The 25355-nt window shown below is 38.1% G+C and overlaps 2 protein-coding genes across 3 annotated transcripts in view; one reads left to right on the plus strand and one right to left on the minus strand.

Annotated features, from left to right (window-relative positions):
- 5-ht2b (5-hydroxytryptamine receptor 2B) overlaps nt 1-25355 on the plus strand; it is a 99875-nt gene that overhangs the window by 57152 nt on the left and 17368 nt on the right. The window contains exons 2-3 of the mRNA XM_076391375.1: nt 13550-13782; nt 18819-19035. Coding sequence (XP_076247490.1) covers nt 13550-13782; nt 18819-19035 — 450 coding nt within the window. The remainder of the gene's footprint in view (nt 1-13549; nt 13783-18818; nt 19036-25355) is intronic.
- Nucleotides 14379-25355, minus strand: part of Rpn2 (Regulatory particle non-ATPase 2) — a 110466-nt gene continuing 99489 nt past the window's right edge. For both annotated transcript variants that reach the window (XM_076391373.1, XM_076391374.1), the window contains 4 exons: nt 17401-17735; nt 16659-17011; nt 15485-15875; nt 14379-14920 (listed from right to left, as the gene is read on the minus strand). In XM_076391373.1, the coding sequence (XP_076247488.1) occupies nt 14850-14920; nt 15485-15875; nt 16659-17011; nt 17401-17735 (1150 nt within the window). In that variant the 3' untranslated portion in view covers nt 14379-14849. The remainder of the gene's footprint in view (nt 14921-15484; nt 15876-16658; nt 17012-17400; nt 17736-25355) is intronic.

The raw sequence follows: 25355 nt of genomic DNA on the forward strand, positions 1-25355 counted from the left end.
AGTGTTACTTATGGGGTGTGAGAATTGTGAATTATTTATGGGTAGTATGGCAGTTATCGTATTAATACTCATCTTATGCTGCATTGATGGTCTATGGAAAATAATATAATGATAAGTAGATTGGGGATAGTGTATGTATTTATGGAAAGCTTCAAGATGTAGAAAAATGGGGAGAATGTAGTATCTATATACAGATTGTTGGTTCACAGGTGTTAGAAATTTTGAGGAGTGTTTCTACAGAGCATGCTAAAATAAGATGAAAATTAAGACTGATGAAATTGCGTTTGTGGTCCTGTGTCAGAGTTATTAATGGTTGAGAAAACGCTGAAAGCGTGAAGCGTGTCTGACATGGGACTTATTCTAGTGACAATGAGTTTCGTATGGCTGACTTGGGACTAACTTATTCTACTGATATCGCGATGTCTGATTTAATACTGACTTGTTCTACTGACTTTGTAATGTCTGAGCTAAGATTGACTTATTCTACTGACTTGTTATTTCTGACCTAAGATTGACTTATTCTACTGACTTGTTCTGTCTGACATAAGATTGACTTATTCTACTGACTCTGCTGGTATCTTCTTTGGGCGTTACTATATACTGAATTACTACTATATTAAGTTTATACTACTCACTTCTGTATGTCTGATGTGAGACTGTTTGTTCCACTTACTCCACCACGTCTGATATGTGACTACTTATTTTGCTGACTTCGCTATTTCTGATTTGGGATTACTTATGCTACTAACTTCGCTGCGTCTGACTTGAGATTGTCTTATTCTACTGTTTCTCTTCATCTGCCTTATTATGATTTTTTTACTTTTTTGATGTTATTTTATTAGGACCCCCTTCATTGCTCATTTCTTAATTCTCGGTGTGATTTTCTTCACTTTTTCAATTCTTTTTATGGGGATCACATTTCATCATCTATTTCGATGTGATTTAAGAATCAAGATTTATTTATTTATTTTTCATCTACAATCTTGGTGTGATTTCCTTCACTTCCTTCAAGTTTCTTTTTATTAGAATCCCATTTCATCGTCTATTTCGACCAATTTCAGCCCTCTCCCCCGAAAAGAAAATACAAAACAGCTAACGTGATCGTTCAGCTGCGTGCAAACTAGAACTTAATCGAACTGCTCGCCGATTTCGTGAACATATACCGCGGCTGGTTTAATCTCGAACGAGATCCCGCGGCAACACTTGGCGCTCGGTCACGAACGCTTCCGCGGCCCGTATTTCGTTCGAACGAGAACGGAAACAACAATAACGGAACGACGTTCCGAGAATGCTGACCGCCATTGAAAAAGTTGGGGAACGTCCGCGGAGGATCCATCGAGCTTTTCGATCCCTCTCGCGTGCACACGATACGAATGTTTTCCCAGAAATCACGTGGCGAGGTTATTATCGTTCTGAGCAAGGGAAATGTCCCGATTTCTATTCGTTCAGGGGTTTATTTATCATAGGGAAAGGGGTAGCGAACCTATTTATGATATGAATTTGTCAAATTAATTGCTTCCTTAATAATGAATCAACTTTTCAGAGGGATATAAAAAGAGGTTTTTTGGGGAAGCTTAGGAATTAATTGGGATTAATAAAATGAGGGACTTTAAATGCTCTTGTTTTTAATAATTATTGTGATACATCTCTATACATTATATTAATCTCTGCTGACATAATAAGTTAGTTTTCTTGTTATGAATCATGTCTTTTTATGGATATATTTCATAAAATAATGGTAAATAAAGCTATTTATAAGCTATTCTTAGAGAGATGTTTATTGAGATAATAGATTCTATTTTGATGTAAGAAATTTTGAGGTGGGTTTGCACTATAGGCTGAGTCTCGTAACTGTATCACTTGAATGTTCTTTAAACTATTCATGGGAGGAAAAAATGTTTCAAATGAAAGCTGTTTGGTGTCGAGGGCAAGCTGCTTTTTAGTATACTCCTTTTGATACCAAACAGCTTCCATTTGAAACATTTCCTCGTGCAACAGTTTATAAGAAAGTTTAAGTGATACAGTAATGAGGCTCATCCTGTGTATGTTGCATCACAAAGTTATATAACTTTTTAGAAAATTAGATGTTAGAAAAGTTTAGAAAACGTAGTGATTTTTATAAAGAGGGATGTTATACATGTGTGTCCTTTCTGTTCTCTGAAAAGTTATATGACTTTGTTGTATAACATATAGTGTAGACCCAGGTTTACATTTATGAGTAACAAAGATATTTAACGAGAGTAATTATAATGTATTTCTTCTACTTATTTTTCTTTACTAAATATTTCGCTTCTTATTTTATTTAGTCTATTTTGTGGATGCTGCATTTTCTTCTCTTATATTTTCTAGCTTAGCTTCCCCTTCTTCTATTCATTTTTCATCTTTAGCTTCTCTAATTTTAAATGTCCTCTTCTTTTTGGCCTTCTGTTTTATTTATAACAGCAATTTTTAATTCATAATACTCCTTACACGTATCAACTACAAGCATTGAACCATAGTATTGAATTCTAAAATAATTTCTGGTCAAATATAAATTTGACAGTGCTTCACATAGTGCACTATAAATTAGAGCACTATTAAATTTATATTTGACAGTGTCCTAAACCTGCTCACCTACATATTTTTCTCTCACCACACACACATCATAAAAGGAACAAAAATTAGGAACACCCCTCCACTTCTTCATTGACCATCCCCTTCTGTTGCCTCAGTGGCCCCAGAAAGAGCAGCATTACTCAGCTTCCTCAAGTCGAAACATAACGAACAGTAATTTCCCGAATCCTTTTTCCGTCTCGTTGGAATCCATTCGTAAAAAGAAAAGAACTCAGCGCAAAAGTGCCAAACCCACGTTTAGCCGCAGAACCACGGTCCAATGTATCGATCTCGATGGCTCGCCGACTTCCAGAATGTGCTCCCGCTGTGTCGGCTGTCCACAGCTACCCGCGGTTACTGACCCATGGGATATTTGTTCTGGCAAATCCACGAATAGATCGTCCACTGCACGACGTTATAAATCACCGATCATTTAGTTCCAACAAGTGCGCGTTCGTTGCTTCCTCCACGTCCCATAATGGCCAACTAAAAATGGCACAAGTGGACAAATTCATGTGCTCCTAGATCTTTTGCTACTATTTAACCTTTTCTTACAGTTTTACATTCTTACATTTTGCTTTCATTGATTTAATTTAATCTTACATTTTCAGTTCTGTAAGTATTAAACCAATATCCTTACACAGCTGAGAGATCAGGAATCAGACCCTCAGTATTTCTCGAAATACAGTAAGAAAATTATAATTCACTTAATTTTTCTTGCAATAATAGTTCTCTATACAAAGCATGTGAAGCTTTTTGTAAACAGAGCAAATTAAGTTCGATTGTTCTACTCCATTACCATGTTTCCTACTGCACTCTGCAGAGCATCGCAAAATCCATTCAGGTAACTTTTCAAGATCAAATTTGTTGCTCCCACTTGAAGTAAGTGTTACAGGTAACCTATACACATAATTTCTCTTCGTCAACCATTCCTTTCCGCTTTAACCCCTTGCCGTACTCTGACGAGTCTGGCTCGTGTACTTTTTACAATATCTTCGCTGCCGATTACGCGATAATGCGTGATGAGGATTTTCCGCGAGTAACCGATCACGCACCATCGCGTGAGACGTCTATGTTAGCTCAATGGGAGCTTTACTGTTGGCAGTTTAAGGTAGTTACACGTTTCAGATCGGCAGTAAAGGTGATAATATTACCAAAGACAATTGTAATGGAAAGAATTGTGTCTTAAGAGACGCAAAATTGACACTGATAAACAGAAGGAACTCTCTTCGCAATTTTGGCACAACAGAAGAACGCTGTGTCGCTCCTCAGCACTCAGGTTAAGGACACATGCAGGGAGCCCTCCAGCGACCGTGACTTTGGTCTTCGTCGTCTCTCGTAGGCCGTATATTGCAACAGGCGGTGCAGCGCTGCATTATTAAGAAGTTGCCTTAACGGTGACGTCGTTCCACGTCGACGCAGCTGGGGCTGTCGGAAACTTTCGTCGTCGAAGGAATCTAATAAGCGGGGACAAGTAAATTAGACGGGCCAACTTTTAACCGAGTAATCTTGTTCTTAGCGCGGTCCTTCCCTTCTCGCGTTTCCGTGACCGCCATCGGGGCCTTCGTCTGAGACCTGCGTTCACGTTTACTACAGTTTCGCGTAACTGGCTTAACGAGCTGTTCGAACGCTGCTTCGGTTGTGCATAATTGGAACAGGATTATGAGGCAATCATGGGACTTAATAAATGTTTAGCGACTCGTTTGGCTTTGCGGGAAAGTTCAAATTCCAAGACATGCTTTAGCTTGCAGACCTGAGGAAATTCGCTTCTTGTTTAGTGAATCGCTCTGTGGTTATTTCCTTATGTATTTTCTAAACGAGACACGTACTTTTGATAGCTTAATGTTAATTGCTCGTGGTTAATTATAATTGTTCGAGCCTTGATGAATATTGCACGTGGTGTGCCGACTATTTCCTTTCTACACTCGAAGGACCACTCCCTTGCATGGGAGACTAAACTTTATGTTTCTAGGACTCAAGCTGATATTCTGGATTGAAGATTCAAATGTGTCTCTCTGTTCTATTGAGACGAGGAAGAAGTCACAAAAATTTCGCAAGCTATTTTCAAGGTCACCTCGGTAGGGAGTTTTTGACCGGGATGGAGCGATGGGATTCGTTGCTATTGGCAAGAAGGTGTTGGAGTGGGACTATGGTGGTTGATTCTGGTTGGTTATGGGACCTTGAGGTAGAAACCGAGGCGGACGCCTAAAACTATTGTGTCTTGGGTTTTTCCACTTTCGTGTGACGTAGTGGAAATCCCATGCTCGGTGCAAGGGTGGCCGTGGCAGGCAGTAAAGTAAAGAAGCCCCTTGACTCTAGTAAACATGCCCTTCGCAAATAAGAAATAGAAGATTAGAAATTCTAAAATGAGCAATAAAAATGGGTAAGCTAAAGATTGAAATGAAACGCGGAGTTCCTTATGGCTTCATGATTTTACGGTTGTCACGGTACGGTTCGGGACCCAGAATTGGGGCCATAAACGAAGTACGAAGCTAACTCTAGGTATAAGGTACTAACTGATTCTAAACCTATTGAAAAATGCTTTATGATGAGCCTAAACACTTAACTTCCGTTCACATGCGTGTCGATTTATTTGAAATTTTCCTTGTATCCTAAATAGCACACGATGTCTTGAAGACGTTTATTTTATGTTGATTTTATGCCTGAACGTCTTACGACGTAATTTAGACGTCTTAAAAACGTCTAAGAGAGTATATCTTAAAGGCTTGCAAAGTTTATGTCTCTAAAACGTCTTAAAGACACACAACATGGACGTCCTGAAGACTTACGCTTTTGGACGTCTTAAAAACGTCTAATTTTTGTCTGAACGTCTTATAGACGTAATTTGGACGTCCTTAAAACGTCTTATAAATGTTTCTTAACTCCTTGCCTTACTTTGACTAGTCTGGCTCGTGTACTTTTTACAATATCTTCGCTGCCGATTACGCGGTAATGCGTGATGAGGATGTTTCGCAAGTAACCGATCACGCACCATCGCGTGAGACGTTTATGTTAGCTCAATGGGAGCTTTACTGTTGGCAGTTTAAAGTAGTTTCACGTTTCAGATCGGCAGCAAAGGTGATATTACGAAAGAAAATTGTAAGGGAAAGGGTTAAGACGTCCTAAAGACATACTGATTTGTAACATCTGACGTCTTAGAGACGTATTTTGGACATTTGTAGGACTTTACTGGATGTTTTTAAGACGTTTTTAAGATGTCTCTGTGCTACATATTTGAGATGGCGCTGTATGCATCATTATGGTATCACTGACCTCTACACAGTAGAGGTCAGTAGACCTCAGTCTACACAGTAGAGGTCAGTAGACCCCAGTCTACACAGTAGAGGTCAGTAGACCCCAGTCTACACAGTAGATGTCAGTAGACCTCAGTCTACACAGTAGAGGTCAGTAGACCCCAGTCTACACAGTAGAGGTCAGTAGACCTCAGTCTACACAGTAGAAGAATAAAAGTTAAATAACTGTCTAAAATTCAGGTCAATAGCAGGCAGTTATCGAACGAAGCTAAACAGAACAAACGCTCCCATAAAATCTGTTATTTAATTCACCCTATAAATTCATCCCCTGAAGTATCAACACGTATCTCTGGAACACCCTATATGCTTCCTCCTCTAAACCCACGATCCTCGATTCCCATTTAAACAAGCGAAGTCCAGTACAAAAACTGCTTCTCTCCAGAGTCCCTTTTAATTCCCCATTATTTCGCGCACGATCGCTCCCACAGTCCTTTTAATTGATAGCTCGCAGACGAATCAGTTGGAGTCGCCGTGGTTTATGATCCACGTCCGAGCGATTCCTTCGCGGGAGAGGACGAACATAAATTTCCCTCGCCTCGTGACAGAAAACGCTGGAAGATATATCGTCGCTTCAGCCGGAAACGACACTGTTCCACCCCCTCTGGCGGCGTTCCCTTTACCCTCTTTTGTGCCTTCGTTGTTCCTCCGTCCAGGATGAAAACGATATACGCGCCCGATCGATTATCGGAGGGCACAATGGGCCGGAAAAGTCGACCGTGAAGCTCTGATGGAAAGTCGACCCATTGAGGGACAGAAGGGAGGGGATTTATTGTTACAAACGATCGTATAAATTGACGGACCACCGTTTCGTAAATATTATCCCCGATTCCCGATATCGGCTGGCGAATTTTAAATATGCGTGATTATTAATAATCGCCGAGAGGGAGCATGGAATATCGAGTAAATTAGAGTGCTGGATTCTCCCACTGTGGCCAATTTCAGCGATCTGAGTGTTTTTTAGCACAATTTCACGTTGAACTTCACGTTATTTTGAATTGTAACGCGAGTTACCACCACCGTGAGGTTGCGTAAATTCCTTCTTCCCGGTTAGGGTTAGAAGGATGTGAAATTGTTCCAACACGATTATTAGTTGCAAATGTATATAATTTCAATTCACTGTTTGTACAATTGGATTTGTAGTTTTGTTTGTAAGGCTCCAAAGGCTTATCATACAGAATTTACTGAAACTGAAGCTGATGACGTCTCGCGATTTCAACGATGTCGATTCAGAAAAGTAACCGAATAATAATTGAATGAATACTCTGAAGTATCCTTTTTGAATAACTTCGCCTTTCTCCTTCCATATCAAACCGTCACCAAGAGCCGCAGAGCATAGTCCAGCGAGGTAGGCCTTGACCTAAGTGACCAATTAGTAAACGTTTGGGGTTTATCTAATGGAAATATACTGAATTGTTCAGCAAATCAGCTCGCTGGACATTTCCCATGTAGGCTAGACGAAAACCCAGCAGCTGTGGTACACGCATGAGTCGTCAACGTTAACGACTTCAATTCTCATGTTTGAGCGTGCTTTTTGAGTATTTGATCAGAGCGAGCCGGAAATAGCCCAGGCACGAGCCATGTTTGGCTCAGAAAACCCTACGATGGGTCATATCTTTGAGATATGTGGTCATGGTGACCGGTGGTACCTAGGGTATGGTTACGTTAGATGGCTTGGAACCCCTGATGGGGTTCGACTCTGATCTTTTTGATTCGTGCACCACATGAGGTTCGTTTAAGACATGGAGGAGAAAGTCATGTTAATATCCAGAGCCAATGTCGCCGAGAAGGTTTGAAAGTTTATTCAAATCGGCTATAGATATGATTACTGTTTCTTCGTAATTTCGCGTCAGGTTGGTCGATATCGCGAAACACTGAGTGAGTAAATTGGGAGAATCGTGAGTTTGGGAATGATACGTAATCGATTTTATTTTATGCTTCTGTTTATGGTTTGGTCCAGTAGGAAAGGATGCTGTTTTTTGGTTTGTTTGGACATTTTGAAGGAATTTAGATATTGGGAATGATGTGCTATGAATTTTATTGTATGCTATGCTTCAGGTTATGTTATGTTCAAGGAGATGAAGATTATGATACTTTTCGATACAGTTGATTCTAATTTGTTTGGATAAACGCAGGGTCTGGTAGTAAAGACACTATCTAAGAGTACTCTCGCTTTATGGTCAACTAGAAAACGGTTTGATATCAAGAGTATGCTCCTCTGGGTACTTAACTTCTGTTTGAAACATTTTTCCATGCAACAGATGGTTCAGAATAAAATTCAGGTGATAGAGTTGAGTGACTCACCCTGTCTAACATTTAATATAATTGCACTCTTTAACCCCTTGACGTACAATTTTCTTTCCTAATATTGTCACCTTTGCTGCCGATCTGAAACGTGTAAGTATCTTAAACTGCCAACAGTAAAATTCCTATTGAGCGAACATAGACGTCTCACGCGATGGCGCGTGATCGGTTACTTGCGAAAAATCCTCATCACGCGTTACCGCGTAATCGGCAGCGAAGATGTTGTAAAAAGTACACGAGCCAGACTCGTCAAAGTACGGCAAGGGGTTAATAGATACACCTCAAACTGAGGCCTCCCTTCGTAAGCACAATATTCCTACAGGAATTTAATTTCCCAGAAACCCTTGCAATCTATTCATCACTTCGATTCCTCAAAAGTCCAAATATCATTTTTCTCTCAAGCTCCTCACAACACTCGCCTTGCACTCTCTTTTCGTGCAACACAAGGCGACGCTTCCTCCAGTCCCCTCTCCACCCCCTTTTCACCCCTTTCTCCCTCCAGTGGCAAGAATGTTTCCAACCAACGAGGATACTCTTCCATTTCGACCTGCAGAGCCAATGGATCTGACTGTCGTGACATTTCCATGTTTTCACGTGCGTGAAATGGCAGCAGTCGTGGCACGATTGACTTTGCTGATTTGAAAGTGTTGCCTGTCGCGAGTGGCACGCGCGTGTTTACGCTTGACACGGAGTAACGTTTAATGGTAAAGGGGAACGAATGCGACGATGATGAACGAGGACGCGTGGAGTTGCTGTTTAAATATTTGAACAGACGTTGCTGTTCGCACGACTGGAAGGGATGAGCGGGAGAAAATGTGCGCGGCTTCACGGTTTTGTTTCGCTCCTCGAGTGCAGCTGAAAGAGCTGTGGGCGTTTCTGACGTTCCTCGAGAATTCAAATTTGTTGGCTGTGAGTAGGAGAATTGATGGTTAAACAATTAATATGGGGAATGGTGTTTGTGGGATTTTTTATGTATTTTTGGTTTGAGGATAATACTGAATTTAAATTTGTGGATATGTGTGACCATTTTGATCTGGAAATAGACATATTTATTTTAATGATAATACGATAATAAAGAAATGTAAATGGTATTTTTAATGTGCTTTGGTAATAGGATGGTGTGTCTAAAGTGCTAATGAGTTTTTGGATTCTCTTGGACAAATATGAAAATTGATGAGAACCAGTTTTATTACGATAGGTATATAATTATATAATTATAAAATGATTGAACATTTACAAATTGTATCGTCATAAAAGAATTAGTAGATTTATTTAAAATAAGGGCTCTGTCTATTCCAAACTCAAAATTTAAAACAGGGTTCGGTTTAGAATTTAAAATTTGAAACAAAATTCTATTTAAAATTTTAAATTGAAAATAGAGTTTTATTTAACATTTTAAATTTAAACTTTAAAATAAGGGTATATTTAAAATTTTTAATTTAAAACAAGATTGTATTGAAAATTTAAAACAGGGTTCAAAAATTTGAAATAGAGTTATATTTAAAATTTAAAACAGGGTTCTATTTAAAATTTGGGATAGGGTTTTATTCAAAATTTAATATTTAAAATAGGGTTTTATTTAAAATTCAAAACAGTGTTCTATTCAAGATTTAAAATGGGGTTTCATTTAAAATTAAGAATTTAAACTAGGGTACTATTTAAAAAGAGAATCTGAGGAACTTCCTAAAAGAGAACCTGAGGATCTTCTTACATCCAACAGTACAATAATTACCATTCTTTTAACCTCTTTCCTAATTTCTTTATTGATGAAACACCTCTGCATTTATCATTCACATTTAACAACTCTAAAATATTCTATTCAAAGCACTTGACTGAGATATAAAATAATTTCTGATACCACACCACAAAATGAAATTACTATTTCTAAAGCTATTTTTATTTACTACTATTTTATTTATTGTTATTTCCAAAGATAATTAAATAACTGAAGTAATTTCTACTTCCATCAGTATTTTAAATTTTTCTTCTCCACATCATTTCTGTTCAAGTCTGACTTCTGTAGGGTAATTTACCAAAACCTGACTCCTGTTTAGATTAATTAATGCACCTCTGTATGACAATTTTATATCATGTTAGAATATCGCGCTGCATGTATTACGCAACAAAGCACGATATTCATTATCACCTGTTCGTAAATAACATGACGGCACCTATTTACGTATTGTTATATGCGTCCTGTGATAATGCACGTTGCGCGCGTAATATCTGGACACATAATAGAGGCTGACTCCAAAATAGTATCCACTGATATGCAGAGAACACGGTAGACACGAATTGGGAAATTTCATGTTTGAGTAATATGAGAGACATTGATATTCAATATCTGTTAAGTATTTTATTATTAATCGATCAGCATGGAGCAAAGAAAAAATAATAATATTTATTGATAATCATATTTGACGCTCAAAGTAGTCAGAATACTCATAATAATCATAATACTTAGAATACTTAGAATACTTAGAATGCTCTGAATTCTCAAAATACTCAGAATACTCAGAATATTCAGAATACAAAATTTCAAGAAAATTGATAATTAATTTGTGGAACGTATTTAAAATAGACAAACTTAATAAAATACTAAAATACTAAAACACAAAAATACAGAAATGTTCACTGCAAAATGTTTCATAAAATGGCCAAGTTGTTAAAACACCCAAACACAAATTTAAAATTACGAAATATTCATAACACTCAAAATCTTAAAAATTACAGAAGTGTTCAAACCTGCTCAAACTACAAAAATACTCCAAATTCTCATGACCCTCAACCACTAAAAATTATATAAATGTTCAATCTCATCCAACATGCTCAATCTACCAAAATACTCAAACCCAATATGAATTTATAAAATCGCAGAATCTAAGAATCTTCAAAAGACTCAAAGTATCCAAACCCCTCAAATAACTAAAAACACTCAAATTAAAAAAACACGTAGCTACACAAACTTCCGAGGATTCTTTCACATCCTCAAATTAAATTTCTCAAATCATATCAAGCATACAAAAATATTTCAAACCTTCAAACATACACGAAACTCTGCAAAACATTTCGTCGAATAAAATATTGCATTGTGAAGGGCAATAAATTGGCATCCACGCAAGCTGCAACAGCCGTCAGGCGAAAAATCGTGTTCGAAAATGTAAGGACATCGCGGAAAGTGAAAAATGAATCGAAGATCACGCGAATTCAAGTGGCGTTCGGAATTATTCGATTTCCTTTTTGAAGTTGACCGAGGGGACCTCTGAAAGGTCCAGAAATTTTCCAAACTTTTCCATCGGCGAAATGTGTCGGCAAGAGTAAGCGAATCCCGTGAAACGCTTGGCAAGCTGATGGTAACGGGTCCTTTTCAATTTAGATTTCCTCGTGGCACGTTTCTATTCGTTCGCGAAGGCGCGAAAGGATAGTGACATGACGTGCAGAATGGAGCCCCTTTGCGACGCATTAAACGAATTTAAAAGCGGCAGGCGAGAAATTAGATTTCATTCCAGGTGAACCTAGGACAGACTCGAAGATTAAAATATGTCGCGTGATATAATTTCTTTCTGTTTCGACTCGCCTCTTGGCGAGTTTTCTAATAAACTGGAATGTTTATTCAGCGACAATTTAACGAGTGTGCAATCTTAGAATCAGCAGGTTGGTTTAATTGTTCGGTTGTGGATAGATATCGAAAGGTTTGTTTCGATTACTAATAGAGAGATAATTGGTAATAGCTGGGTCTGACAAGCTTAGGGAATTATTAATTTCTAATTTTTGTATCTCTCAAATGTTTTAGATTCCACTCTTTTCAATTATTAAATTCTAGATATTTAAATTTGTAATCTTCAAGTGTCCAATTTCTGTATTTCTATTTGCTCAAATTTATGAGATTCTTAATTCTTTATATTTTCTAATTTTCAAATCTGTAAAGCTTCAATTTCTCGAATTTTGAAATTTGTTATTACTCATATTTTCAAATATTCAAATTCCCCCATATTGAAAATTTGTATTTACTAAATTTTCATATTTCTATTTTGTGTCTTCAATTTCTGCAGTGTGCAGATCTTCAAAAATTTCAAATTTTCAAATTCTGAAATTTGCATTTCTTTGATTGAAATTTCTGATTATTTATGTCTTCAAATTCTTCATTTTTCAAATTACCAAGCTCAAAAATTTTCGAATATTTCCTCAAGGTACTTTCACAAATGGAATACAAGTATTTAATTTAAGTCATTGGTATTTTTCAACAGTATTTCCTTGCTCCCATTTTTTGCACAAATTATATAAAAGCGTGACGCTGCTATCTAATAGAAAGCATCTGTCATGCACATTTAAGTTACAAGGCTTCGTAGGCACTATGTGTCTCGTTCATAGCAAAGAACAAACATGTTCTCTTTACGTCATAACAGCGTCAGAGTTGCATATAGCTGTGTTTTCTATTAAAAAAGAGAAAATACGAAATAAATTAGGAATTACCAAAAAAATGTTTTTTCGACTAACTTGCTAAGTCTAGTTTCTAAACGTTTAGAAACATTAAAATAAATAAAGATGTCTACGTGTGATTAATCGAATATCCTGGAAACTATTGTATTATGATCAAGCATAAAATCTTTCTCAGGAGAAAAGTGAAATAAATTTCTGAGAAAATAAAAGTCCAATATTGTGTTCCATATAGAAGACTGCACATTTACAGATCGTATATTTGCAGCCCACTTTGAAAGGTAATATTAAACGCACTCAAAGCGTTATTTACCCATGTCTGGTCGCGCACGAGGCACTTCTACTTATCTACTTGCCTGATACAGAAACAGCTTCAGAGAAAATAGGAGATTATTCTATTGTTTATCTACAATTGTTGTAATATTAGCTGGATTGAAAAGTTTATTCAAAAAAAATTTGTATAAACTAGGAATTCTTATTTTGTTTAGATTCTTCTGAAATATTACTTTGAAACACATAGAACTACGACTTTATTAATTTTTATGTAATTTCAATGCTACTAGCTTAAAATGAAAATTATCTTAAATCAAATTCATCATTCATCTTTTAACATCTAGACCAATGAAAGCTTCCAATTTTTAAAAAATCATACAGTGGATCTACACTACACATTATACAACATTTTAGAAAACAGAAAAGGTGTCTATGCTAATAATTAAAAAACAACATTATCTTAAATAAAATTCATCATTTATCTGTCAATACATAGATTAATGAAAGCTTCCAATTTTTGAGAAATCATATGGTGGATCTACTCTACATATTATATAATTTTGTCATATAACCTGTAGTGTACACCAATTTATGCTCATTATTTCACACTACAGCAGTTGTTTTCGTTTCAGGATATTTCCCCCTGCCGTCGGTCTACTGCCTCGTCTGGATTTGCCTGGACGTGCTGTTCTGCACAGCGAGCATAATGCACCTGTGCACCATAAGCGTCGACCGATACCTCAGTCTGCGTTACCCCATGAAGTTTGGTCGCAACAAGACCCGACGTAGGGTCATCCTGAAGATCATTATAGTGTGGATCCTCAGCATCGCCATGAGCCTGCCACTCAGTCTGATGTACTCGAAGGTGAGACACGTGATGTCTTGGTGGGAATCCACAACCCCAAACATTTAATTTAAAAAAAAAATTTTTTTACACATATATATTTTTTACACACACGTAAAATTTGTTTGAAGCTTGTCTGACTTGGAGACTTATTCTACTGACGAAATGATTCAGCTAGGTCAGACGTAGAGATGTTAGTAGAATGAGTGAGTAAATGTTGGATAAACTTTCTGTAAATTTTGAATAATTGATATCTTGGGAATGAAGTCTTGAACATAATTTTGTGATTCTTCATTTTAGTCCTAGTTTGAAATATATAATCACCTCCTAAAATTCTTTACACGTCTATTTTGTAGCACATTGAATATAATATGATAAATAGTCTGAATATATGTATAAAAAAAGAAGTAAAGTTCCTATAGTATCTCTTTATGTTTTATGAGAACCGTTTCAGCAATGAACTCATAAATTATTTATTATTCCTAAAATTGTGTGTTTAGCAATGTAAATTTACTTACCTTAAACTTAGGAAATTATATCCAACTTTGATTTAACAACGTCTACATGAACGAAGGAACACAGATATGAAAAATAAAGAAACTAATAAAAGATTCTTCGGTACTTAATTTATTTAAAATGCATAATACTTATACTGTGAGCTTATGGTACTATAAAAAGACAACAATATTATTTATAATCCAGCTGTTCAATTTCTATGACATTATCATTGACCCTGGGAGATTAGAGACATTCGACTCTGGCAACCACAAGGAGCACTCCAGCTTCCAAATGAACCAGCCGATAATGAGTAGACCTGATCTACAGGAACGAGAGGGCTTTAATAAAAAAGTACACTCATTAAACGGTCAGAGCAAATAATATATTTATTAAATTTTAATAAAACGGGGAGTAGCAGCTGGAAAGTAGAGTTTGAGCCTTTAAAGATATGAAAATAAAAAATAAGTTATCGCTGTCCCTTTCTCCCTGACTCTCTTACAGCTTGCGAACTATACGTGTGTTTACATGGACAGATGATATCCGTTATGATGACAGAGCCACGACGAGATTTTCAGTGACCCACGAGCTCTTCAATTCTCAGTGTACTCAAACGGCTCTGGGGGATCCGCCTCCTTCTCCTCGTCAGGCTTTGGTCCAAAAGCTGAAACACGGGGATCAGTATTGTATTCCGCGTGCCAATGGCACAGGAGATGGGGATAGAGTTTGTCTAACTAAGATGAAACAGGAAGCTCCGTTTAACCCTTCACTGATATGGCATGGTCACAGTATTTAAGACTACCTCACTGATAATATTCCAGCAGTTTCTTAAGCTCACTGTTATGTAAAATATGAGTGAAGTACTTAAGAAACCAAGCACAGTGAGAAAAGAAACTGTAATATAAAAAGGTAGCTTAAAACTTAATGTTACTGCACTTGCAGAAGAGGACAGAAAGCACTGAGACGTTTATGAAGTATTTTTCTCACTGTTCTTCATTTCTAGACTCTTTTCGTTCTCCATTCTTTGGAATATTGATTAAAGTACCACTTTAATAGCAGTGCTGTAAAGCATCTTAAGACCTTAAAGGGTTACTCGAGATCTTACCATACTGTCACGAAAACAGAAGTGTACCATCAAGCTAGTATCCCAGACAACACTCTAATACCCATCACTATTCTCAGCTGACCCTCATAACACAGCCACTGTCGTCTCAAGAAACTAACTTACCAGCCACTGGCTCCACAAGCTCTTCCTTGGCACCTGGCTTTGTGTGCTTCACCATAATAATGCCGCCAATCTGAATGTCCTTCACAGGAACGTAGTTACTACTCTCTGCTAGCTGTATCACCTTCAGCTGCTGCCTCAAAACGCGCGCTGGATTCTGTAGTATCTCGAAGTTCGGCTCAGCCTCCTTCTTATCCTTCTCTCCTTTCTCACCATCGTCCTTGCCCTTCTTCTCGACCTTCTCTTTGGTGTCTTTCGTCTCCTTCGTTTCCTTCGTCTCCTTCGTCTCCTTCGTCTCCTTCGTCTCCTTCTCCTCCTTGTCCTTCTTCTTATCCTCTTTCTCCTTTGGCAGCGACTCCTTCACCTCGACAGTCTCCTTCGTCTCTGGCGGGTCCTGTGATTAAAAATTAACCGTCGGAAATGAACTGGGAGAGAGCAGCTCGGCACTCGATCGATCATTGTGCCCGAGAGAATCGTCTTCCCAGTCGCTCAGGGAACGATCGCGTTAGGGGACACCATCGTTAGCTTTAATGGGAACGCGAAGTTACCGAGTGCTGGGCTAGCTTTGGGACTATCCAGGTCTTGGATGTGGAGTTGAATAAATCAATGAGTTGGAGAACAGCAGGAGTCCAAGAACCACAGTTTCAGATATTTTTGGTGCAAAAAGGTAGTTCTGCTCCAGAGAGTTAGAATATATTAAGTTCAATTGTATTCTGTGGGACTTAGGACACTTTGGTACGGTTCTGAGATTATTTAAAAATGGATGGTTTTGGACTGGGACGATTCTTCAACTCAAGGATTCAAGTATTGGCAGTGAAACAACATGAGTAAGTGGAGCAAATCCTTCAAAAACTACAAACATCTATGCATTAATAGATGTAACCAATTCAGACTATAACAAAAATGCATCTCACTCGATTCTATAATTATTTCCAAATAGATTGGCTTATTTGGACCTAGTAAATCACTTGGTGATCCCAACCCAGACCTAACAGAATCATACTGGGACTCTTTACAACTCTTTACTATCCCAAGTGATAAATCCTATAGTCCCCTCGAGATCCAAACGCAACTGCTCTCAACAGCAGTTGCCTAACCAAAGTTCCCACTGAGCACTTGGACCAGCGAGAGCTTAGAAAAGGGGATGCCAAAGTTTAGAGGTACTCCTCGAACTAACCACTTCCATCTTCTCGTGGGAGTCACGGGCACGCCTCTCGGATTCGCGTCGACGCGCCCTGGCCGCGATACTCAGCACAGCTGTCGTCACTTTCTCTCGTTCCTCTCGCTTCTTCTCCTCCAAGGGTGCTGGATAAGCGTACACACTTGGCCGAGCGTTGGAGCGAAGCTCCAGCTTGGGCATTTTCAGCTGAGCGTTCAGGGCGATTAGACAAGTCGGAGTGAAGGCGAGGGCCAAGCACAGCGATAGAGGGAACCAGTACCAATATTGGGTGAACACCAGGGCACCGACCACTGCCAGCATGTTGGTGTGTCCTGTCCTCGACTGGAGGGACACTGTTACGTTACGGCCACCTGTAACAGTCATTAAACCTCTGCTTGATGACGTTGTATTCGGTTCTGGTTTGGCTATTAAAACGCTGGTCAGGTGATTGAGGGACTGGCCTTTTGAGAATTAGATGAGAAGAGGTAGAAAATAAAATGAGAACAGATATATACGACACAGAGGGAGATGGATACATGAAAACTGGACACTTGGAAGAACAAAATCATAAAACAGACTGTAATAATAATAATAAGAAAATAACTTCGTCAATGTATTGCTTCTACTTCCATAAAGGAAAACAAGTCCTGGAATAATATTAAAGGTTTCTTCATCCATACTCTGTTCTCATCGATATCAGCTGGCTTCAGCAGAGCCTTTTTTAAGAAAAATATTGTTAAGTATCTCAGTAAAAACTTACCAGCGTCGATGATACCCTGTGCCAGAATAGCGCCAAACTTCGCCATGACATCCTCATGCTTGTCCACGATGACCTTAGCATAGAGTGCTCTGAAGTCTTTCACGCGGGGACAGGTCGATTCCGTTTGTTGGATCAAGATCATCGCAGAAGCGATGAGGGCGCCCTGGCGAACGAAGTTCACTGGGTCATTTGTCATTGGGTCCAGTAGAGCTATAGCCTCCTTCAAGCCTGTGCCAGCGCACGCGATTCCAAGAGCCATTGCTGCGCCATATCTCACGTGAGGATTGTAACTTTCTGCTAACAGGGACACCACACTGGGACACTGTTCTGGTGTCCTAAAACAGACAAGCAGATGTCTGTTAGAGTACTGGCGTTTGGCTTGAAGGACAAATTCTTAATGAGAACTTTAATTAGAGTTGCTAGGACTGTCGATGGATCCTATCCTGAGTAGCTTTTATAAGAGTGACAGGTTATAGTTTACAGTGGTAGTATTTCTGGTACAGAGTGGATCATTTCTTGGTTTTTCTTGAATAGGTGAACTTGTCATGTGTTTGAGAGTTACAGAGATTCCAAAATTAGTTTCTTGTTGGCCATCTTGAAAATAGAAAATCTAAAAGAATTAAATATCAAGAACTGGTTGAGAGTTATTACTAGCAAGTGGTAATGGTAGTCAAGAATCCTAAAAATCAGAGGTTCAGAAAAATTCCTCTATCAGGTGAACCTACCTTCTTCCTATCTTCCCAAGTTTTCCTTCATTAACTCTTGAAACTTCTCAAGCCCTTCACCCTCCAAATATTATAAAATATATTCAGCTTTCGGTATTTCGTAAATTCTTGCATATTATATGAATCGGTAGGTTAAAGAACACTGCAAGTCTAAAATTAGCCATTTTTCAATAACCACAAAACTAATATCACACAGAGGACACAAAGACCTAAGACACTTTAGCTCAAGGGTCCAGATACGATATTTATCTCACTAATTCATATAAAACCTGTACTTTTTCGAACACTAACCTTTCCCACAAATGCACAAAGATCCACAATCTACTGCTCAATGCTCCCTCACATGAACACGATCAAAAACCAGCACAGACCTGAGATTCCAAGAACACTCCACTATCAGTTCCTCATCTCACTCCCAATAAACCTAACAATAATATTAGCAAACAACTGGACTAAAATCCCTATTCCACACTCCTGTGTTACACCTCCCCTATTTCCACTGAAAACTCCCTAACAGTGCCAACTGATCCATCCAGACTCAACGTGAACCGAAACGAACTCACGGCTGAAAGACTCGAATCGCCACTAAGCCATACTGGCCATCAAAGCGTTAATATCGTCATGAAAAATCGCGCATCGAACGCCGTCCACGTCGTAACGCTAAGTGCATAATCCTGTTTGGACGTGTTGCAGGAGGACGACTCTGTGCTGGTCGACGGTGCATGCCAGATACCAGACCCGCTGTACAAGCTGATCGGCAGCATAATCTGCTTTTACATACCGCTGGGCGTGATGCTGCTTACGTACGCGTTGACGGTCAGGCTGCTGGCAGAGCAGCGGCAGAACATCGGGGGAACTACAGGTTGGTCCTCCGGATGGCTGGGTGGCCCGCAAGGCACACCATCGGGAGGTTAGTGAATTAACAGGTACACTGACCTGTTACATTAGTGATAAGAACCCTGGGGACGTGTACTATCGCATTTGAGACTCTTTTTCTCGTTCTTTCTTTTCTTTTCGACACTTTTACCATCATCCTTTAGCTCTTTCGTTCCTATGAGTGTGTATAGAAGTTCTGCTACGAGAGCTATGGACGTGTATAGATGTAATAATGATAGAGTGTTCTGTGCGTACGCGACACTTTCGTCAGATGCAGCAATGAAAGGGTTAAGCTCTATCAGGTGGTAGGAAGGGATCGAGGGTTGACAAGGGTTCATGATTGGGGTAGTGGTTGGTGGAATGTGATTCTGGAGTGGTGGGGTGAGGGTCGTGGGTCTGGTAGGGGAAATGTATTTGTTTTGTCATTTGGGAAGGGGATTATGGAAGAGCAGTGTGTTTATGGTTTGGGATTCTTGGAGAGGGTGTGGGGCTGGGGTTTACTGACAGGGAGCAGTCTTGCTGTGGCTAGTTGTGATTCAGAGGTGGGAGAGTGAGGGTTTGGAATTGCTGGGTTTTTAGCAAGTGCAAGTGCTTATAGTGTAACACTTGGTGATTAGATTCTGAAAGAATACTAGTGTCACTATATTCCTGGAAGCTTGAAAAGTGAAGTTTATTTAAGTGTATGTATTACTTTTATTATTTTGTGATTAGATTGTGGAAGAATATTGTCCCTGAATTTCTGGATATTTGACGAGAGGAATATTATTAAAGTGTGAATTTCAGCTTTTTTATGCTACCTTTAAATTCTGTAAGAACAGTGTTCCTGAATTTCTAATCTTACAATTCCTAAGTAACTTCAGAGTTTCTTTTAGAGTGTAGTATAGGTATTTAAAGTGCACATATTATCCTTGCTATTTTCTGATTAATAAATCACAAATAAATATCATCAAATTTTCTCAAAACCTACAAGAAAATAATATTCACAAATTCTTAAATCTTCATAACCTTTTATACAAGTCTGTGACTGAGTTTTCAACAATCCATGTTCCCAAACTCAAACCTGCCTAAAACGTAAATGTTATCACAGTAAAAAAATTCAATACCTAGAACGAATATTCTTTTAACACTGACTAACAACATATTTAAATAAATCTCTCACAAAAATAAACTTTCCTTCATCCACCATTAATTCAACCAAATCCCACTTTTCACATAGATCAAAGCAACTAACAAACACCTTAAAAAAGCCATAAAATATCAAGCTAGTACAATCCTCCACAAAGTGATAATTTAAATTCAGAACAAAATCACCGATGACATTTTATTACACCAAACCCATCTCACTCTGTCAGCGTTTCGTCAAATCGAACGTCTGGGATCAGACACATGTCTACCGCTGCTCTGGGTCATTGGCCACGCTATTATTAGCCCTGATCGTTTCATTTCCACCACGTCGATCGAAAGATCGCTCGAAGGAGCTCAGGAGGACGTCGTCCTTTCTGACAGACGTCGTCCAGCCCCGCGAAACCCAATAATCCTGGCGATCGATCGGCTCGGCCTGGCAGGAATTGTCTGGTCGCTTTGTCGCGACTCTGCTGTTGAAAAACGATCCTGACACGGAAGTGGGTCCCGTTTCTCGTGGACGGCAGCGATGGAACGAAAGGCGACACATTGGTGTCGCGATAACGTCCAGGAGCTGAAGTCGATTTGTCTTTTAATAGGGGAACGAAGTTTCAGTTTGGGGCTTTGATAAGGTGGCGGTACAAGTTTGCCTCGATACGAGCTCGAGGAAGCAGTTAGATTTTCTTGGAAATACTGTGTTATTTCGATAGAAAATTGGGATTTAAAATTAGCTAGGAGAGCATAGAATGTGGGAAACTCGATTTTAATATCAGTTTGCGTGTTAGATACTTGGATTTCTCTTGGCATAAGCTGGAGCTAGGTAATGGTGAAGTATAAAGTTTAAGAGAACAGTGAGTGTATTAGCGAGTTAATATCGAAACAATATTGTGTTTATTTTATTTAGTAATAGGTTGTGAGGAGACAAATTCGAATTAATTGTGTGCTAGTTGATTTTAGAGGCGAGTTTGCTACACTATATGAGCTCCTGATTGGCTTTAACTAGCGAGTTTATATTGAAAGATAGTGATGTATTATGTAGAACTTTGAGAAAAGAATTTCTTTTTTTTTCTGCGTCTTTTGACAACTTCTTCATTAAATACCTAGATTAATATTCTCGAAGCTAGATTTGGGCACACTCGAAATATTATTAATTTAGATTTAGAGTAAGTAATAATTCCATTTATAATTAATTTATTTAATTTTAAGAACTGAATTTCAAACTAATAATTGTGCTACCTAAAATAACAAAATCATATTTGATTATTTGGCAGGCGAAGATATATTCAATAAATACCTATAAACTATGAGTAAATATAATTTATATACAGAATACTTAAATAAATAAATGAACATACTTGTTTGAATAGTAAATTGTGAATATTTGCGATATTACCTAAATGATAAATAATTAAAGGAACTGAAATAATTACTTATTCGAATTGCAATCACAGCTAATTAAAGTGACCAACTAGAACATGTTAATAATAATACGATTTCCAGTAACAAAGTGCATCTGGTCGGAATACAAATTAATGCGGTGATGCGGGGCAAATTTTCGTGTTAGGTAATGATAATGAGTGTGACTGTCAAACTTGTAATTTGAATCCTCTATGTATCGTGCGCAATCAATAAAGGAAGAGTGAATAATTAGGCTAAATGATTATACAAATTGCTACACACAAATACTGCAATTGATTAATAAATATCTAATGATACTAACATATTGAAGCATAAATTATATACCACATTATTTATAATTTAATATTTGATTTAAACGATTTCTATGGAATTAAATAAATAATGAATAGGGAGTAGATATTTCTAAAAATTAAACTTTTTAAATACCTTTGTTTTACCTTTCTAATTTTATACCTTTCTCATATATAAATTCATAAATTTTCTGAGTCGAATGATACAATTTTAATTTTATAGATGAATCTTAAAAAAATTAGGGATGTATGACAGGCTTTAATAATAATAGATTTGAGCTAGCTGTTGGTAAATGAAAGACTTCGATTCAAATTGAATCCCTAAAAGGGTTAAAGAAGACATTCGAACATCAAATGCCACGACCCTAACGATTACATGGAAATTGCATGACAATTACAAATCGTGGAAATTTCTACCTTCCTCCCAGAAAAAGAAAAGTGAAGAAAAAGACTAAAACCGTCTTATTCACTAAACGATTCTTCCCCTGAAATTTGCTAGTGATTTATTACCCTAACACTATAATTCCCATCGTTCGACCAGCATTTTACTGGCAATCGAGACGGCAGCCATGTGACCTCCTATCTACCCGCTGCAATTACGCCAGATTTCATGGTCGTTCAATGAACGATATCCCTCCTTTCTGCGTCTCGTAAGATTGCAAATTGTCAAATAACGAGAAATTAATCGACTCTGTGATCCAAGAATATGGAAATTCTTGCGATAAGGAATATTGAAAGGAAGACCTTCTTTATTTTCTAGAACGTTATATAACACATAGTGTAGACCCACCTTTACATGTGTAGACACAAGTCTAACATCTCTCTTTCTTATTTTTTTTTTTTTTTTTTTTTTTTGAAAGCTATAGAACTCTGTTATATGACATATAATGCAGACCCACCCTAACATGCACTGTAGACATCACTTTGCTATGTAACATGTTGTGTGGACCCACCTTCACATGTGTAGACATATGCCTAAGATCTCTCTTTCCTATTTTTGTAAAAGCTATAGAAGTCTGTTATATGACATATAATGCAGACCCACCCTAACATGCACTGTAGACATCACTTTGCTATGTAACTTGTTATGGGGACCCACCTTCACATGTGTAGACATATGCCTAAGATCTCTCTTTCCTATTTTTTTAAAAGCTATAGAACTCTGTTATATGACATATAATGCAAACCCACCCTAACATGTACTGTATACATAACTTTACTATGTAACTTGTTGTGTGGACCCACCTTCACATGTGTAGATATAATTTTGCTATGTAACATGTTGTGTGAACTCACCTTCACATGTGACATATGCCTAACATCTCTCTTTCCAATTTATTTTAAAAGCTATAGAACTCTGTTATATGACATATAATGCAGACCCACCCTAACATGCACTGTAGACATAATTTTGCTATGTAACATGTTGTGTGGACCCAACATGTGTAGACCCACCTTCACATATGTAGACACATGCCTAAAATCTCTTTTCTATTTTCTAAACAGTTCCATATCTTTGTCACATAAAATATAGCGCAGACCCAGCTTTACGTTCAGGAAGAATTAAAAAGCACTTGTTCCTGGGGCGATCCGTCACTTAGCATCCCCACGCGACATATTTCTCTTGCACCATGGGCGCAGAGGCCTTTTATCTATTCCTCCTGCCAGCCAGCGACGCCCATTCGCCGCGGCGATAAGAAATTTTGCGACCCCGCTGGCCAGCAGCCGAACATGCAAATCGCGGCCCATTATGCAAAGGTCCCGGACGTGACGGGGTACGTTAAAAAGGCCGCTTTCGAACACTCGTTTCGGGGCAAATTAATCGATACCAAGGGGGCACGCGGATGCAGAAGGGGCGTACACTTGCATGGGAATAAATCAGGGGGTGGAGGGAACAGAGGCCTATGGGGTACCTAGCGCTCTTAATTTCTGCAACGCTGTCTGCTCGGCGAGTAATTAATTCCAGGACTTAAAACTGACGCGAAACGGCTGGGTGTGAATGTCCTGGAACGCCTCGCGAAATCTCGGTGCTAGCAAGTGGAAATTCTGAGCTATGAAATTCGCGGAATTGTGGAACTTCTAGAGAATGGGGTGGCTCGTCTGGCGGTTCTTTTTGTGTTGTCTGAACTTGTGCTGAAGGACGACATTTCTAAAGTATTATTAATTCTGCCTGATTCTGGATGTATGTTGATATGAATTGTTCTGAAGCGTTATGTAGTTTCTGTACTTTTCCTCTATTTTCAATTTTTTTAAGTGGAATTAAATACATAATACTAAATGTTTTTGAAAATAGTGAATATGTAGGTATTTGTAGTTCACCCATTTGCACCAAATTAAATTAAACTAGGAAAATAGTCCGTGTTAAAAATGGAAAAGATGAGTGAATGGCTGATCATACTCAAGATTTACTACTGACTGATGGTCTGACCATATTCGAAGCTTAACTACTGACTACTCATCTCTGAAGATAAATTCAATACTTTTTTGTGTTGGACTTAGACCACTTTCATAATTACTAAAATACTTACACCTACGTAGCTTGTATAAGAAAATATCTAATTTAAAAAAATAAATATATAAATATAGTTTAAAATAAGAAATTAAGAATTATGAGAAAAATTCTACGAGTTCATTCAATACAAATAAATTCCAAATATAAAATAAATGACTTTCAATAAAATACCTAATTTATTTAACACTCTAGCTACTGAAAAAATTTATTAAAAAAGTATTTTTAATAATGAGAGAAAGTAGAGGCATCAACGAGAGTAGACAACAGTTTTTACAGACAGTTCCCCAAACCTAGCCTCAAAACGAGGGCCAATTATTTCACAGCAAACGAACCATCCCAAAATTGTAGCCGAATAGTTCGAGAATTTTGGCAATTCGTCAGAGATTGCAACAGAGGCGCGTAAATACCGAAACTTAATGAACAGACTGCGCGCTGTGGCGGAAGCTTGCCCGAGGATGCATTCTGGTTTACCACTTAACGGGCTCAGTTTCAGTCGCGAAGCCACACTGCCACGGAAATGTTGGCCCCCAGAGAACAGCAAACCTCCCAGTTGGGGCCTTTTGTCTCACGACAATGCTGAATTTACGTTGCTGAAGAAGCGCTTGCGAAACGTTTAGCAGGAGAAAGTTTAAGACCAGATCGAGAGAAATAATTGGGGGACTCGTAACAGACTCAACTCTTGTCAAAGTTTAGTTGTTTGTACTTATAATGGTCAATGTTTTGTTACAAAAATTTGAACAAGTCTCCTGAAAGAAGATCAAAATTGACAAGTGTCTTTTTTATTATGAAATTGTTTTCCAGAAAAGAAGCTTCTCATTTTGAATGCGATACTAAAATATAGGCAATAAAACACTGTTCTCGTTGTTAAATGATAGCTACTTGAAAGAATATTTCCAAGAGAACCCAAATGTCTAGCGAGCTTATATCGAGGCAACTCTGTACTCATAAGCTAGTACAATTTCAATGGCCACTACTTAAAAAATTAAATCTGTGACATTATCGTGCCATTCC

Source organism: Calliopsis andreniformis, unplaced genomic scaffold (assembly GCF_051401765.1).
Source record: "Calliopsis andreniformis isolate RMS-2024a unplaced genomic scaffold, iyCalAndr_principal scaffold0022, whole genome shotgun sequence".
NCBI classification, from domain to species: domain Eukaryota; kingdom Metazoa; phylum Arthropoda; class Insecta; order Hymenoptera; family Andrenidae; genus Calliopsis; species Calliopsis andreniformis.